Below are 17,767 nucleotides of genomic sequence, written 5' to 3'. Positions count from 1 at the left end.
TACCAACATACACCCAATCCCCTATGCTTTAGCAAAATCTGGGGGGGTGCCAGGGGGGAGGGAGAGGTCGGACAAGACAACTTCAAGAGCATGTTGAAGTGAACATCCTCCTCCACAACTAAGTTAGAATTCCACCCTCAAAGGGACACTTCTGGACTTGCTAACACAAGCGTAGCTCTCCCGGGATGAGGACAACAAAGCTAACCTTTAGCTCTTTGACATTTGTATTGCCTACGCCACTCTTCACTACACAACCTGAACCAGAGGCTTGATAAGTTAAAAGAAATGTCCAGATCTCAGCTGCAATGGGTCAGATGATTTTCCAAGAACTTAAGCCAAAATATCAGTATTGGATCATACAAATTGTCCACAAGCCAGTATCCTGTGGTGCTCTTCAAGCGTAATTCCTTTCACATCCGCATCTTCAACATCTAGGTTTGCCCATTTGTACATCTCCTCGAGCAGCACCAGTTGGGTTTCCAAATGTTTGCGAACATCAGTTGAATACACTTCTGGCTGAATAACAAGACACAGCATCAAAGTATTATCACAGAGTGTCTGGACCACTTACTGCACTGATTAAAGTGGCCCACCCTCTGCAGCAATTCTGCTAAGACAAAGATTCTAGCAAACAAGAGTCATTTATTGTGATTTATTAATATTTGCCTGGCCACCAAACCGTGGAACTTTATCCTCCCCCTCATCAAACGTAATTAATCCCTTAGATGCTAACCTCTCTTTTGTTCCCTAGACACAGTGGCCAAGTGTGTAAAAATACAGAAAATTGGTGTGGGAGCACACTGCTTCACCTCCCAGCAGGGTCGCCCCTAAGCATCATGGTAGATGATGCTTTCACCAGGTGGGTGCAGATTAGTGCTGGCCATCTCTGGACACGTGTTTCTAGATTATTATCTGCACCCACCTGGTGAAACACTCTAAAGACTTTGCAAGTGTACTCGCTTGTTGGACTGCATCTACCATGATGCTTAGGGGCGACCCTGCTGGGAGGTGAAGCAGTTTGCTCCCACACCAATTTTCTGTGTAAAAATACAGCTCTTTCGCCCTTGTAAATCCCATTTCTCCAAGGAAATGAGCTGGGTAGAGCCCTTGTCCAGGCCATCATGGCAACTGTAATGTTATCTACTCTGGCCTCCCAAAAAGATGTTGTTTGACTTAAAACCTGGTACCCAGACTTAGACTTACCCTTTGTAAATTAAGCCACATCTAACTAATCTTGAAAGCACTCTACTGGCTCCCTGCTGAGGCCAGGAACACATTCAAGTTCTTGTGCACTTTCCATTAAGGCCCAGTAGACTTAAAGAAACTACAACCTCGCTATGCCCCAACCACAGCCTTTTGTTCAATGTTATTCAATAATCACTCAATCTGGTGAAACATAGAAGATAAGTGGTCAAACAAGACCCTACAACTCAGGACCCTAATACGCAAACTTATTCCAGCTCAATGCACTTTCAGAAACATTTGAAAAAGAACTATCCTGGCTATTTTGTAACAGAAGTTAACACCTTCCAGTCGCAGTTGAAATATTTCACACATCTCTGTCAACTGCTTTGAAGCATCCCAAAGGAGACATGTAGCAATGCAAGAAACTGGATTATTATTTGGGTACCTATACACCTTAAAGAATAATCATAGACCTTGTCCGGGTGAACCCTCAAAGTTAAGAAGATAACCTAAGCTGTAACCCCAGATAGCTATGGCACAGAGCAGACATGCCTAATTAGGGCAATGTGTAAAGTACTAATGCTGTAGCAGACAATAATAAAGTCAAAATGCAAAATAATAAAAAAACTAGATTAACATTTAATGAACAAAATTACACCAAAATGAAAAAAATCAAATAAAAGGAGCCGGCGATGTGAATTTTCAAAGTTTATGAATAACTAGTACAAGAAGCATAAAGTAATCGTAATCATACGCTCTTGTATAGCGCCTTATCACCGTAAGGTCTCAAGGCGCTTGCTTTGGGAACCCGCCTGGTCTTTCCCTGAGAGATTACCCCTACTGGGCATCCCCAAGGTGAAGACCAGGCATCCCATCGCGGTGGGGCCGTAGTGGAGATTAAGCAAGCTATTGCCCAGAGTTGCTGAGTGTGAACCCACAATTCGAGTAGGCACCGAGGCGAGAATTATCGAGTCAGTGGACATTATGAGCTCAAGACCCTGCCGCGTCGGGAATTGAACCCTGGTCCCCGGGTCTGACCTCTGCATCAGGGTCTGCTTCCTCTAACCGGTGAGCCACACTTCTCCGCCAATGATAGCTAATGGTTGCTGTAGACCGGGAACTAGGAACAATTTGAGGTTGGTCGCGATGGAGCACGGGTTGAATACACCAACCAGGTTCATCCTGGTCAAAGATTTTACCTTCCGACTTGGTCCTTCAAGTTCCAGTCCTCCACATGAGTACATTTCTAAAGCCACTGGGTCCTCACAGGAGGCACTCCTAGACTCACAGGGTGTTAGGCAGATGTCACCAGGAGGGTCTAGTCCAGATCCAGTTGCCACTGGCCAGCTGGAAAGTTGCAGGAAAGGCATATTGCAGACATAAATGTAAACCCACATACATGAATGTGCATATAAACACAGAACTTTTTAAATATAGTTATCTTCTTGCTGCCTTTCCAACTCATCCACATGCTCTTAACTCCTGCTCTGCCTCTACTTACCCGCACACACTTGGAATGCTGCTGATGCAGGCAAGGTACTGTTACAAAGTATGAATCTTCAGGAAGTCAGGTAGTTGGTTCCAAGTAGTAACTTTATTTGTAGGTAAGTTACAAGAAGCATAGATAAGCCAAGATGGAAATTAAGCTGTAAAGTATGTCCCACCAGGAGCTGAACATCCTTCCTGCTCAGCCTGCTAACATCAACTGCCTAACTCCCTTCACCCAACATTCTATGCAGTGATCACATTCTATAGGCATCATAGGCTGAACAAGAGGAAAGAGCAAAGGAAGAAGGGCATGAAATCAATTCACAACAAGTACCAAATCAACATTACCAGGAGGAGAGAGGGGTGGATGGAAATTGCCCCAGCTTGGACAAGATAAGAGGTGCATAGGAGTGCTCAAGGAAAGGTGCACAGGAGTGTCAATTGGGTCTTTGGGGAAGGAGCAAATGGAACAGACATGGAGGCCGGAGACGAGGGCGCATTGGGCTGCCATAGAAAGCCTTAGGGAGGGCAGCACGTTCTGCCTTGGAAGGCCTCAAGAGGGGCACACAGGTGTGGGAATCTGAAAGAGTAGTTGCAGTCAAGGCTAGCCCAGAATGAAGCCCCTCCGGCTCACTACTGTGACAAGTCAGCCAGCCTGCTCCCTCACGTTTAGTTGCAATGGTTGTGATCTCAGTTATCTATGATTGCAGAGTGGCCATGCATTGTCCGGCAGGACACTAGTCAGCAGCAGTCAAAGCCTGAAGTGGGGCACTTGGTCTCCTTCGAGGAGGGGTGGTCAGCAGAGTCAGAATCTAGGAATTAAGTAGTGACTGTTCGCCCAGTATAATACACACCACACCCATTCATGTAAGGTTTCTCTGTTTCCCTCTGCCAACCTGCTCACATGTGTGGTGTCAGCATGCATCCTTGGACATTGCCAGACAACTCTTTTCACTCTTCCATCCCCAATCATGTGCCATAGATTAGGAGGGGGCTTTGTCCAAACACCTGAGCCACTTGATATTGCAGCATGCTACGGCCGGCGATCCTCTGTAGTCCATGTGGGATAGGCACACAAATGGCAAGTGGTGGCTTTGGGATGGGCTGGACAGAAGTGCCCTAAGGGAGGGCCGGAGATGGCCAACAAGTGTATTTCGAGCAAACAGGACAGAGAGCTAATAGGTGTGACCCGGGCAAGCTTTTAAAAGAGGATAACATATTTGGCAAAATGAGGAGGGATTCCTTTTTCCTATATTGTGTTCCCTGGCCGAGGGACTCTGTTCACTGCCACTCAAGTGAAACCTAACATGATTCCATAGATATCAGTTCACCAAAACGCCAGTGGTGGAAGTGATATCAGGCACTCTTTCATCCACTGGTGACATTACTAGGATGACCACTAGGCCAACCTTTAGGCATCACCAGCCTTCAATCTGTTGGTTACGGACGTCAGTGAAAGCCATTGCATGTAAGCAGGGTTACTTGATCCAAATAAAATACACTTGAAACAGCGGACTTCCTGGCCCGACAGCAATGTTAGCAAGGGCAGTGGCACCAAATGGCAAGACCGAGGTAGCAGTGGCAACCTTAATTGTGGTCGATAAACATTTTAAAGTCAATTAAGCTCTTATTAATGACAGTGCTCAAGATCTCTCCTGAATTAGTCTGCCAGTCTGTTTCTGTCCTCATACATGTTCTTCTAACAGATGGATATGACATGCGTGTGCCCATTTCCATAGACAATGAGATTATAAGAAAAGTGTTATCTAAGCTTGTTTTACATTATTTCAGTCAGTCAATGAATCAGAACAGAAAAAAGAAAAATAAGAGAGTGTCAGAGAGTATGCCTGGTTTACTGTATTATAAGTCTTTCCTGTAATTGTTGTAATCAACTGTGACTGGTCTCAATTATTTTCATATTTCGAGATGCTAGTTTCATCTGTGCCCGGTGGAATAAGATCAGAACAATTCACAGTGAGCTAAGGCAGGCTTGAATTACTTGGCAGACAGCCCACATGAGGTAAATGGGAGGAATGATAAGAATTAGTGGATTCACAGCTACTGTTTTATGTCAAATGTTTTCCTGGGAATCCTAGCCCAAATTTTGATTATGCGGCTATGGATGTAAGTAGATCTGTTTCAAACTTTTCTCTCAGCCACAAGTTTAGTTGTTGCAGATAGACCCATCAATATACCCACTCCAGCGTTTGCCAGCACACTGGCCCATACATTACTGACAGAAATTCAAGAAACACATTATTACATGTTCTGAGCCCCCTGAATCATTCACCAGCAATTCAGGGCGCTTAAAATCCTTCTTTCCTGCTGCACAATTCTCAAAATAAGTTGAGGTGAAACGCAACAGAAAGGTAGACAATAATAGAGCAGATCTCTCCTCATCTGTTTTTGTGTAAATTGTTTCACCAACCCCTAGATAAAAGATGAAGTTACAGAATTGTTTAGTGCACTGAGAAATAAATACTTGTGGCCAACTTGTAGGTTCCAAACTAAAATCTTCAAGGAATCCATCACCGCAACGTAGCCAGCTGGTTATTAGATCCACCCAGAGATAGCTCCATTCATCTTCCCCATCCCGCTTCCCATGCTGTTCCTTGCTTCCGCCTAGCTATCCCACTCCCAAACCATCTCCGTCTAGTCTCTTATATAGAACTTCACACACCTACAGGCAACTTTGATTCTCTCAAAGTCATAGATCATCATTTTTACTTAACCTTGTTTGTATAACCCAGAAAACTTAAAGCTCCTCAGAAGTTCTAAAACAGTGACAGCCACAGAGGTCTAAGTTGTGATTTCAATGTCAAAGAGGCTTGTTAAAACCCCAGGCCATATATACTAGGTGGTTGTCTATTGAAACATGTAACAAACCAACTGGGGTTGTAACCTTCTAGGTATTAAACTTTTATTCACCAGATGACAATCCATCCAGATGCTGCTCGCTCAAGCACGCAGTCTTAGTTAGATGCTGTGTTCCAAAGGATGAGCTTGGGAAATGCTTTGATTTTACCTTCTATTTCAGCTGAAGAGGCAATCAAAGCAATTATATTTGCTCTTACGTAGTACACGGTTCAGATAAAATTGTCACCAGCCAATTGCAATAGAGTCCAATATCTCCAAACTAGCAAGGTGGATCTGGCTCTGACAAAATATCTTAGTGTCCACTTGTCATAGATCCTCATCATCCCCTCCTACCATTGCAGCTACTTGCTGATCCAGCTCATCCTGACCGAGAGTTTTCAGTTTTTTCTTTTTCTTCTTGGACTGCTTTTTCTTTGCAGGAGGATTCCAGTTCAATATGAAGCAGCTGTTATCCTAATCCAAACAAAGGAGAACGGCAGAGCATTAACGACCGAGTAACAACATATACACATGACCAAAAGGCTTTGCGCTCTAGAAATACAACTGATGAATTAGGTCTCCAATTGATCTCTCTAAAATAATCACTTAAGAGTCATGAAGTTCAACAGTAATTATTTAATATCACATCTATAAATTCTTCATTTTAAAATATATTTCCGCTTGGAACAGAATTCTAAAGAACATGTTACTTACCTTCGGTAACAATGTATCTGGTAGCGACATATATTAGTTGTAGCTTCCTTACCTTATAATTTTCCCCAGGCGTCAGTCTGTATCTGGAGATTTTTCAACATCATTACCCTTGTGCGTCGGTAGGTGGTGTCAGTTGGCTCTGTGTCAGTCGCCGGCGCCGAAATGACACGTGGGACCCATATAGGCACCGACCATGCGTACTGGCCAGTGGCGTAGCTGGGGGTAAAGGAGGGAGGGGACGGGGGCAGTCCAGTTTTTGGGGGGCGGCGGAGGTGACCATGTTGTGTCTGTCGACTACCACTATTCCCCCGAGAACAAGCAGTCTGCCAGCCTCCCCACCCTCCAAAACAAGTTGTCCGCCCGCCACTACCCACTGCTCTTACCTGCATCGGGCGGCAAACTTAGGGTCCGCCCCAGGCAGCAGTAGGTCTAGATACTCCACTGGTGCTTTCCACAACTTTCCACTGCAGAAGTGCAGAGCCATGAAAGACATGGACTACTGGTGCTTCAAAACTAGGTCAATTTAGGGGAGTCCCTATCCCTAGAAATCAGTTCACAGACCAGGGAGGAGGGGTACTTAATCTACAACTAATATATGTCTCTACCAGATACATCGTTACCAAAGGTAAGTAACTTGCTCATCCGATAGAGACTACTAGGTGTAGAACCCTTTCCTTAGAATAGATACTCCAGCAACACTATTCCCGGAGGAGCGTCTGCGAACCAAGATCACAATAGGAAGTCCTGTAGGATTGAATGGGCAAAGTACCCGTCCCTCCGGACTTGGCTGTCCAGGCAGTAGTGTCTGGTAAATGTGTGCAGGGATGCCAATGTTGCTGCTTGACAGATATCAAGGACTGGGACTCCGTGTGCGAATGCAGTGGTTGTTGCTGTTGCTCTAGTGGAGTGAGCATGCAACCCCACAGGAGAATCCTTCTTTGTCAATGCATAGCATATTTTAATGCAGAGGACAACCCATTGAAAGATGGTCTATTTTTGCACAGCTCTACCTTTTTTTGGAGCCCACGTAGTCAATGACGTGTTGATCATCCACCTGCTACGATCAAGATAAAAAGACAACACATGTTTTGGGTCTAGACGGTGGAGGCTCTCCTCTTCCTTGGAGGGATGCTGGGGTGGGTAAAAGGTGGGCAAGTGATGGATTGTCCAACATGAAAGGGCATGACCACTTTAGGGAGGAACAAAGCTTTTGTTAGAAGCACCACTTTATCCTGATGGACAAACAGATAAGGAGGATTGGAAGACAGACCCTGAAGCTCGCTAACACTGCAAGCAGAAGTGATGGCAACAAAGAAAGCAGTTTTAAGAGTGAAGTCTGAGAGGGCAATTATGAAGAGGCTCGAAATTAATACACATAAGAAAGGTCAAGACTAAATTCAATTCATACTGGGGCATCATGAAAGAGGAAATAAGTGAGTATGGCTCTTAAAAAAACTATTTACAATGAGAGACTTAAACGAGGAAGGCTGATCTGGAAGTCTCGGAAAGGCAGAGCTAGCTGCAAGATAACCCTAAGGGTACCCAAAGCAGAGCCCTGCTGGGCCAAAAGAAAGTATGTACAAGAGAACCTCTGAAAGGGGGCAGCAAGGGAATAAACAGCCTTTGTTGTGCACCAGGCCACAAACTTGTTCCATCTACAGGCGTATACCGATTTAGTGGAGGGATGCCTGGCGGCCAAGATGACATCACAGACTTCAGGTGGAAGGTTGAAAGCTGTCAACTTCCGCCGCTCTATCGCCACGCAAGGAGGTGGAGGCTGGACAGGTTCCGGTGAAGAACCGTCCATGCTGCGACAGAAGATCTTCCCGAAGGGGCAGTCTGATCAGAGGATCGATGGCCATGCTTAGAAGGTCGGAATACTAGACTCTTCGTGCCAAATCTGGAGCCACAAGAATGACTTGAGCCCGGTCATGCTTGATCTTCTGAGCAGTCTGGGCAGAAGTGGTATAGGCGGAAAGGCATACAGGAGGTAGGAGCTCCACTCTACGTTCTATTCGAAGTTGAAAGATCCAACCATGACTCTCCCCACCACTGGAAGAGACCTTGTGCCACTTATAGATGAAGATGCAATTTATGATCGACCAGGCACTGACGGCTGAGTTCAGAGAGACCCTGCCAGGAATTGTAGCACCAGGGTTATGCCCTGATGTTCGAGCCATGTCCAGAGGCGGAAAGCCTCCTGACAAAGGATCCATGACCTCGCTCAGCCCTGTTTGGTGCAGTACCACATAGAGGTGGTGTTGTCCGTAAACCCCTAGCACACTTTCCCTTTGAAACAGGGAAGGAATGCCTTCACTGCCAGTCTGGTCGCCTGGAGCTCCAAAAAGGTTGGTATGGAGACCAGACTCCACTGGAGACCAGAAGCCTCTCATCTACACCTCTCCAAGATGGCCGCCTTATCACAGAAGCAATGCATCTGTCACCACTGTTTGATCTGGTTGGGTAGGAGAGAGGAATCTGCCTCTGACCCAATCTTAGTTTGTTAACTACCACTGCAGCTGTTGTGCAGTTCCCTCCGAGATCTGGAAGTAGTCTGAAAGATTTCCCTGATGCTGCGCCCACTGAAACTTTAGGTCCCACTGCAGAGCTCACATAGGCCATCTGGCATTATACACCAGCAGGATGCAGGAGGCCATGAGGCCCAGCAGCCTCAGACTAATTTTTACCGAAATCCGAGATCGCGGCTGAAACATTGGTGTCATAGCCTGAATATCCCGGACTCGCTGCTCGGGAGGATAGGCCGAAAACTGCACTGTGCCCGGAACCGCCTGATGAAAGGGAGCGTCTGAGAGGGAGTCAGGTGTGACTTCGGCATGTTGAAAGTGAACCCCAGTGAGTGCAGGAGGTCCGCCGTAGTATGGAGGTGGGAGATGACAGTTTGGAGCAAGCTCGCCTTCAACAGCCAATCAACGAGATTGGAGAAGACTGGTATTGGTATCCCTGATCTGTGTAGATGAGCTGTGACAACCACCATCACCTTTGTGAACATTCCGAGGGGCACTGGTAATGCCAAATGGGAGCACAGTAAACAAAGTGCTTGTGGTCCAGCTTGAACTGTAAGTAGCGTCTGTGGGCAGGCAGGATGGTGATATGGAAATACACGTCCTGCAAGTCCAACACTACCAGCCAGTCTCGAGGGCAGAAAAGACCTGGGCCAAAGTGAGCATCTTCAACTTCTCCTTCCGACAGAAGAAGTTGAGGGTCCAGAGGTTTAAGATAGGACACAGCCTTTGGCCTTCTTAGCGACCAGAAATTAATGGAAATAACAACCACGTCCTACTTCTGGCACAGGAACTCTCTCTACTGCCCCTTGGCCAAGAGAGCAGCATTCCATGTGGAGAAGCACCAAATGATCCTGCGACAATCGGCTGTAGGACAAGTGGCATAGCGGATGGGGTAGTCTAGAAGGGGAGGGAGTAGCCACTTCGGACGATCTGCAGAACCCACCTGTACGACGCGATGGATTGCCAGCGGAGGAGGTGATGGCGAATCCTTCCTCTAACTGGCCGTTGATGGCCCTGAAACATCGGACTAGGAAGGTTTGGAGGCAATGGGGGGGGGGGAGAGGGGGACAGGGGAGTAAACTGGCCTGCTCACTAGCTCCCTGATCCACGAGAACGCTAGGTCCGACATCCGCAGCCACGCAGAGTCTGGACAGCTTGCATGATTCTGTGTCAGGGCTTAGCGTCGCTTCCGTAGTCATGAAAGGTAGACTGTGTTGGACGGGAGGTAGTCGTGAGGGCCACAGATCTGGCCATAGCCTGAGAATCCTTGAAGCGCTCAAGCCCAGAGTCTACCTAGACCCTAAAAAAGGCGAGTGCCATCAAACGGCATATCAATCAAAGTAGCTTGGAAATTCCCCGAAAAGCCAGAAGTCCTCAACCAGGCGTAGCGCCTGAGTGCAACGGACAAGGAAACAATTCTGCCCAGTGATGGTGGTGGTGTCCAGTCCACAACAAGTGGTGAATTTGGCTGCGTCTCGCCCATCCGCACCTGCCTGGGAGAGAACAGCTCAGGCTCCTGCGCAATCGTATCCCAGATGGTATGGAAGTAGAGGCCCAAGATGCAAGCAAGATTCATTGACCACAATGCCAAGCTGGAGGAGGAAATCAACCTCTTCCCAAGATGGTCCAGCTTCTTGGATACCCTATCTGGGGGTGCAGAAGGGAATGCACACTTTGAAGATGAGGATTAGACAACCAAGCTTTCAGGGGATGGATGTTTCCTGAGGAAGGCTGGGTCACCCAGAGCGGAGCAGTTGCGGCAGGTGATTTTCCTGTCCACAGGGGCCCCTGTGCTGGGCTTGGACCAAGTGCCCAGTAGGACATTACAAGAAAAACAAAAAACTTTAAATGTTTATGAAAAGTGTTGTACCTATATTTCAAGTGGTGCCAAGGAAAGGGCGGAGGGTTCTCAAGTGTGCAATTGTCCAATTTTATTCCAATAGGTAGTTTTCCTTATAGATATAGAGAGAAACTGCTGAACATTACACCAAACTTTCCATGAAGTTAGAACTTTACTCAAGCATTTTGCTTTTGTTGTTTCGGTGTAAAAATATTCAGTAGTTATGGAGAACTTAACATTTAAAGAAATGCTTGGGTTCGACCAGAGAAGGTGAAAGCTCAGTAAATGTTAGCGATATCTCGGTCAACAAAAGGATCTGACCGACTGCCACCATACTGAAAGAAATTGTTGTGGCAGCCATTACAAGAGTCCTAAAAAAATGAAAGGGCATAGAGGGTGTAGGATTGTCTCGCTTTCCGCCCCCACCAATTCGAGGAACCATGAATCCAAAAATAAATTACAAAAAAAAGGCAGAAGAGTCTGTTTTTAAACCGGACCCTGAGGGCAACTGCTGAGGCTTTGAGCAGCAGGGGTTTGCTATCCCAGGTGATAGGGTGCAGGACCTCCATCTAAACCCTGCAGCGTATAGTTGGAGGGTGTAGTTAGCCAGTCACACAAGGAAGTAGGAATCATATTACCTGACGCACCGGCCCACAATTCGTCCAGCGGCATTCTGGAAAATTAGGTGCATAACACTCATTTTTGTTGAAATAGACAGTGCTCTAGATACTGGTTTCAGGGTATTGTCCTTCTTCAGTGGAGAATAACACCTTAAATTTGGGGATGCTTGGCAATGGCTTTGTGCAGAGGGGTTGGCAATCACAGAGGGTTGGGCGCAGTGCCTGCAGGCAACCTCTGCAGCCCCCCTACATCCCACAGGCAAGGGGAGAAGGGGTCTAATCCTGTAGAGTGAGAGTAGGCTGCCCGTTGAGAGTTTGGCACAGGACCTGTGCATGAATGCCAGGCCCTACCCCAAACCCACGGCAGGCAGCCATCCCCCTGCCAAAGGCCCAACACCATACAAAAAGCAAGCAGAAGGCCGTGCACAGCAGCAGGGGTTGGCTGTCCTTGAGGGTTATGACCAGGGCCTGGCCTATAGCCAGACCCTGCAGGCAACCCCCACTTCATACGGCAGAAGTAAGGCATCTCACGCCATGAAGCACAGTTTCACTCAGCTGGTGCAAGTTTTACTTCTTGGAGACCGATCCCATTGTTTGTAAGTCTCACTTCACTGGGTGTTCTTGCAAAGCACTTAAACAGGCAGACATGTGGGAGGAGAGGAAATTATTTCATTTAAGGGGAAAAGGCAGGAGCCTACAGGCGCAACAAGAAAGAGAAATCTAGAGTAGCTCCATGGTCGCAGCACCTCCTACACCACAGTTGCCGGGCCATGAAGAGCAGAGGCAGCAGAGCCAAAGGGAGCAGCAGAAGCAAGGTAAATGGGTGGTCAATGGAGCTAGCATCAATGAGTGCTTTGGAAGCGAAGCTGCCATGATCCAGTTTTCCTTACTTTATATATCGAACGGTCAGATCTTTTATCTCTTAGCAGGAGCAATGTGTCCTTCAGCAGCAAATGATGTCTATACAGAAAGGTGTGGCACACACGAGGAAGCCCCATAATTTGCTGGGGAAACCTCTATTTAGACAGTGCTGTTCACAGTTTACATGAGGAAATTAACATTTTACTAAAATTAACAACCATATACGTGGGCCCCCTTGCAATGACCACTAAAAACAATGTAAAAAAAACACACACACAAAAACAACATACATTTTTAAACCCACGTATTAGGTGGCTGGGATCTCAATCCAGTTTAAGGTCAAGGAGGGCTGTCAGATGGGGGGATTAGGGAGGAGAGAGCTAGGGTGTATGGAGGGTCACTGGTGTTTTAAGATCAGGAGTACACAATATAGCATCACATAGTGGAGTAGTGTGGCTCACTGGTTAGAGGCGGCAGGCCTGAGAGCAGAAGTCAGCCTGGGACCAGGGTTCAATTCCCGACGCGGCAGGGTTGTGGACCTTGGTCAGCGGACTCGATAATTCTCGCTTCGGTGCTTACTCTAATCAGGGGTTCCACTCGGCAACTCTGGGGCATTAGCTTGCCTCATCTCCACAACGGCCCCATCAATTCCGGGGATGCCTGGCTCCACCTTGGGGACTCCCAGCAAGGGACCATCCCACAGGGAAAGCCAGGACGGGTTCCCCAGAGTTATACAGCGCCGGGACGCCCCGTTGCTGGGGCAGCTGTGCGCTTTACAAGTATACTACATTTACATTTACATTTACTCACCACAATTTTAGCATCATATTTTTCTGGTAGGTCTTCATCATCACAGCGCTGGTCCTCACTGAAATATTAGAATACTAGCTATTACAATCAATAATATTCATTGCCGAAAGATTATGATTTTACCATGTAAAAAGCAAGTTCCTGAAACTATTATTCTGTTATTCACGAGTTTTATTTTATCAGAATTCTAATACCAGCTGCGGCCCGTGCAGGTAAGAGCAGTGCGGTGGGGCTGGGTGGGTTAGGGTGTGCGGGTCAACGGACTATGACAAGGGAAATGTAATTATTTATTTAACTTTCCATCGTCAGTTTCAATCCCCCCCCATCGCTTTTACCTGCACGGGCCGCTGCTGTCTAAGTCACAATGTAAAAATATTCTACATTTATAAAAAAAAAAAAAGGTGCCTGCTACAAGGGAGGCTTTAATGATGAAGTATGCTCATTTTCAATGACATGCAAAGGCTCTTTCCTAATGGCAATGCACAATAATGGATGGTAACTCCTGAGAAGCTAACTTGGAGTGTTAGTCGGAGGTGTAGTGTGCTTTCAATCAGCTTGGCACTATACACAGATAGCAGCAGATCACGAAGGTTGGAAGATGCAGTTCACTGTCTTCTCTGGGCAATCAGATCTCCTTACTCACAAAATCAGCTATAACAGAGGTTCTTCAGACTTTGGGATCCAAACATCTGCCAGTCTAGAGAGAAGTGACTTAGACCTAGGGCTCTTTGCTGCTACACTTGTGAGCTGCTCCTCTTTGGATAACGGAAAAATATGGACCACTATACGCGTCAAGGAACCTGCTGCTTGTGCCAGACCTAGCCAATCCGATATTGCACATTCTTTGAATTTTAGGGGCTCCCAAAATAAAGAAGCGGCATGACCAATGCGTGACCAGTGCATGCAGTGGTAATGGCTAAAAGTATCTTGTTCTATTTGAGCATCCCTAAACATGCTGTCACAAGGGAGACCAGGTATGAGATCAAGGCAGAGCAAGAGGTGGGCAGCATTCCGGCATAGGCACTATGGCTACTTCAAAGAGCTGATGAGCTACATTCCGCACCTACAGGAACCTCTGTACTTAATCAGGAGGAAAAGGAATTTAAAGCATGTAGGCTCTCGAGGCCACCATGGACCTTGAACACACATTTTATGAAGTTAGCTACTAATTTGTGGGGCACACACATGGAGTCCATCAGATTCTATCACACTCAATTAGAACCAGCCTCACCAATATACATGCACTCTCAATGCATGTCAGAGACATGACAGACGTATAGGAACCCAGTTAGGGAACACTAACAGGAAATGTACATGTGGAAGCCCTAAGTTGTCCCCTCAAAGCAGGAGAGGTAATATCACTTTTCCACTTACCGAAAGTAGAGTGTACTCAAAGTATTTCTGGTCTAGCTCAGATAGGGAGGGCCGAAACCATTGAGAAGGGTACACTCTGGGTTCCCTGCACCTCAAAGGCCAATGCTGGAGTCTCCGAGCCTCAAAATTAAAGGACCATAAGTGGACTCTCCCGATTGTCAAACTCGCAGAGGGAAAACAAACAGGTTTACAGAAAAACAGCAGGGTCCTCCAGAGCAATGTATAGGACTTTCTTCTCAACACTATTAATCTAGTCCTCATCTCTGTGAAGACCATATATGCTCATATGTTTTTAAATCTGCAAATTATAAACTAACAGTAAAATAAAATGTAGGCAAATGTCTAGCTGTCTACTGCGGAGGTTGAATGTCCAGAATAGCGGTGACTTCTCTGTACTCTCAGCGCTACTGTCTTGGACTACCAACAATATTACGCTATCCTTAATCATTAAGTCTAATATCACATTATGGTTTCAAACTCTCTCTGCTCTATTTGAGGAACTCCCAATTCCAATGTGCAAAACGAGAACAGTGCTACATTTCTAAATATTAAGCAGGGCATTCCAGATGTTTACCTTTAGTTACTCTACACATTTGGTAACACAGGAGCAGGATTGCACGCTAAACCACAAAGGAATCGTCACTCCATAGACCTTAATCAGGGTTTCTGATGAATTGGCTACGATGGCAAGGCCAATACCTTTTAACTCGCCCTTACTGCGAGAGCTTTGAACCTCAAAATGGATTGCAGCAGGGAAAATTTCGGAGATCCATGAAAGCAAAAATCAACTTATGTGCATTGAGACAGATGGATTTTTTAACATGTAATCAGCAATATTTTTGTAGGTCTGTTACTGATCTGTGAACCCAGATGGGGTTTAGTTAATAATAGATGTTATTCTCCACATAACTCCAAAGATTAAATGGCATATTTTGGAGGACTAGACTGTACATGATGAAATACTATTTTCAATTTGATAATATAAGTTTGTAAAAGGGAATGGCGAAAGAATACAGATTTACTACACGTCGTTAGGTAAAACGTTTTGCTTCGTTAGCACCCTAGGACGGGGCAATAAGTATACTGAGTTAACTTACTGGAGCCCTCTTGTAGGGCTGGTTTTGGAAACTATTAAAAGTTAATGCGGTCAATAGCTAGTAAAATTGACAAAGATCGCGTGCAGCTGTTTTCACTGGTGAAAGTATTTTACCAGCTGATGCTTGATGCTGGGCATATCAGTTATACATGATATAAGAACTGTTTTGCAAGAAATTGCTGTGATCAACACAATGAGGTGGGAGGCCAAAATGTGTCAGGAGACAGTATCTCTTATTTTGGAATAGAAAAAGCTCAGTCATATCATAATTTTCAGAAGTACTAAGAGCGAAACAGAACATATATTTTGTCTTTGCTTTCTTTTCAAAAGTTCAGTCTTTGAGTCCCGAGTCCCCTTCACATCCATCAACCCTCAAAGGAAGGTGTCCTTACCCTGTCTTATCTTTATTGATTATATAGGCATATAACTTCCCAAAAGCCTCCAGGCTCCAGTCCTAAGCTTCCCCAACGTGTATAGGCTCCAGGATTCCTCTCCTCTCCCTGTTCTCCACTCACCTCTGTTGGCCAGCCAAGAGAGAGGAGATCGAGAAGTTCCAGGAGGCTTATTTATCCCCTAAATGGTCTGCCTCTCTGACTTACATAGAGGAGTGGAGTGCCCTCCCATAACCTCCCAGCCTTGGACTTCCTCTGACTGGTATGTAGGGATCTAAGCACCATGCTCTATATTCTTATTGATTTATTTGTCTGGGTGGCCTCATCCCCTTTGAATACACAAACTCCCCTCTGGAGCACTGATGCATTTGAGCAATTGCGTTCTCTGGGAAAGTAATCTTGCCGATTTGCTGGTGCGATTCGAGAACGCCAAATGTGAGACCCCAGGACTTAGAGTGGCATTGGTATTTCCTGGGTCTTCACTCTTCTGATAAGTTTGTTAAGGGTTCCTATCCTGACTTGAGGCCTACACTGATTCATATGAGGGAGCCCTGTTGACATCTGTGGAGATCACTATATTGCAAGAACTTGAAGACCTACCAGACTGTCTGGTCCTACATATATGTCACTTACGTCCCTAGATGGGGACAGAGGGGATACCCTGGATATGGCATTTTAGGCCACACATTCAAACCTTTATATTTCTACCAGTCCTGTAGCCCAGAGTTGTAAAATAAATTTACGATTTGACAAAAATAATTAACATCAACCGACCAGCAACCTGTAGACAAAGATAAAGGTTGACAGACAATTACATAATCTACAAGTGGAACAGTCTGACTCTGTCAATTCATCAAGGTCTATATTCAAGATCATTTGGGCTATTGCCCGAGAAGCAACTCAAAATGAAATTAAGTATTCGAGGCCTGTGTTACACTCCATAAAATAAAGATGAGAGGTAAAACATGGACCAAGTCATTCTGGCAGCTTGTTTTATCAGGCCACACAACTTTCCACAACTTATTTTAAATGGTCTATTGAAACGTTCGACTAGAGTATCTGAGGATAGTATGGAGAAATTGTGATGTCGTGGTGCATAAGCCAGGACATGGAATTGGCCCCCGGGTCTGTCAATATTATTTTGAGCAGTTCTATCCTACAAGAAAAAGAAATAAGCACATCACGTAGATGAGCATCCGTCCTAGACTACTTGGGAGACTCAGAGGCAACAAAGTTTCTTGGGTCTCTATTTTGCTGGTAAGATGGTTAAGACTTTCTACCCCAAGTTGAGACATATGCCAATTTAGGAAAGGGAGCTCTGCTGGCATAGGAAACTGGTAACCTATTCTCCCAACAAGGATCCCTCTACCAACTATCACCATTTTGCCAGGACTTGATTTTGAGTGCTAACAGTTTGGGTAGTTGCAAAGACATGTCCCAAGATGAGAACTTAAAGGTTACCTCCAGACACACATTTGAGGTTTGCTTACTGACAAAAAAGGGTCTAAGTTTACATGCAACCACCACCTCTTAAAATTGTTCTACGACAAAACCCTTGCGTGATGCATTCCTTGACAAGATAATCCTACAGATGGATGGATGACTCCTATTCCCGTTTTGTGGAAGGATGCAATAATAGGCCCAGCACGACCTAATAGTTTGATCTAATTGCATGAACAAGGAAATCATGGAACAAGTCACGACTGCAGCCGAGCTTGATTGCTCTTCTTTAACGATAAAAATCTGGACCCCATCCGGGCCCTGCGCTCTAGAGCCTTTTGCATTCTGGATTATTTTTAATGCCACTTCGCCTTTAAAATCACAACGCAAAAAGAACACATTTTCAAATACATTCATACGTGCCATTTTCCTAATATAAAAAAAGAGACCCACATTCAAATGAGGAAAGAGACACCTCTCTGTCAGATCATGCATGGAAGCTAGTCATGCTTTCGAATGCATCTGGGTGTGCAAATGTTTGCCATATGCTTCAAGATCGGGGAGAA

At 45.7% G+C, this 17,767-nt stretch overlaps 1 protein-coding gene across 1 annotated transcript in view; it reads right to left on the bottom strand.

Annotated features, from left to right (window-relative positions):
* Positions 1-2,760: 2,760 nt before the first annotated feature.
* TAF1D (TATA-box binding protein associated factor, RNA polymerase I subunit D) overlaps positions 2,761-17,767 on the bottom strand; it is a 145,760-nt gene continuing 130,753 nt past the window's right edge. The window contains exons 5-6 of the mRNA XM_078679412.1: positions 12,900-12,957; positions 2,761-6,003 (exon numbers count right to left, since the gene is read on the bottom strand). Of these exons, the coding sequence (XP_078535538.1) occupies positions 5,857-6,003; positions 12,900-12,957 (205 nt within the window). The 3' untranslated portion in view covers positions 2,761-5,856. The remainder of the gene's footprint in view (positions 6,004-12,899; positions 12,958-17,767) is intronic.

This window comes from Lissotriton helveticus, chromosome 3_1, assembly GCF_964261635.1.
Source record: "Lissotriton helveticus chromosome 3_1, aLisHel1.1, whole genome shotgun sequence".
In the NCBI taxonomy this organism is placed as follows: Eukaryota; Metazoa; Chordata; class Amphibia; order Caudata; family Salamandridae; genus Lissotriton; species Lissotriton helveticus.
Note: the sequence above shows the minus strand (reverse complement) of the source record. Positions and strands in the feature narration are given on the sequence as shown.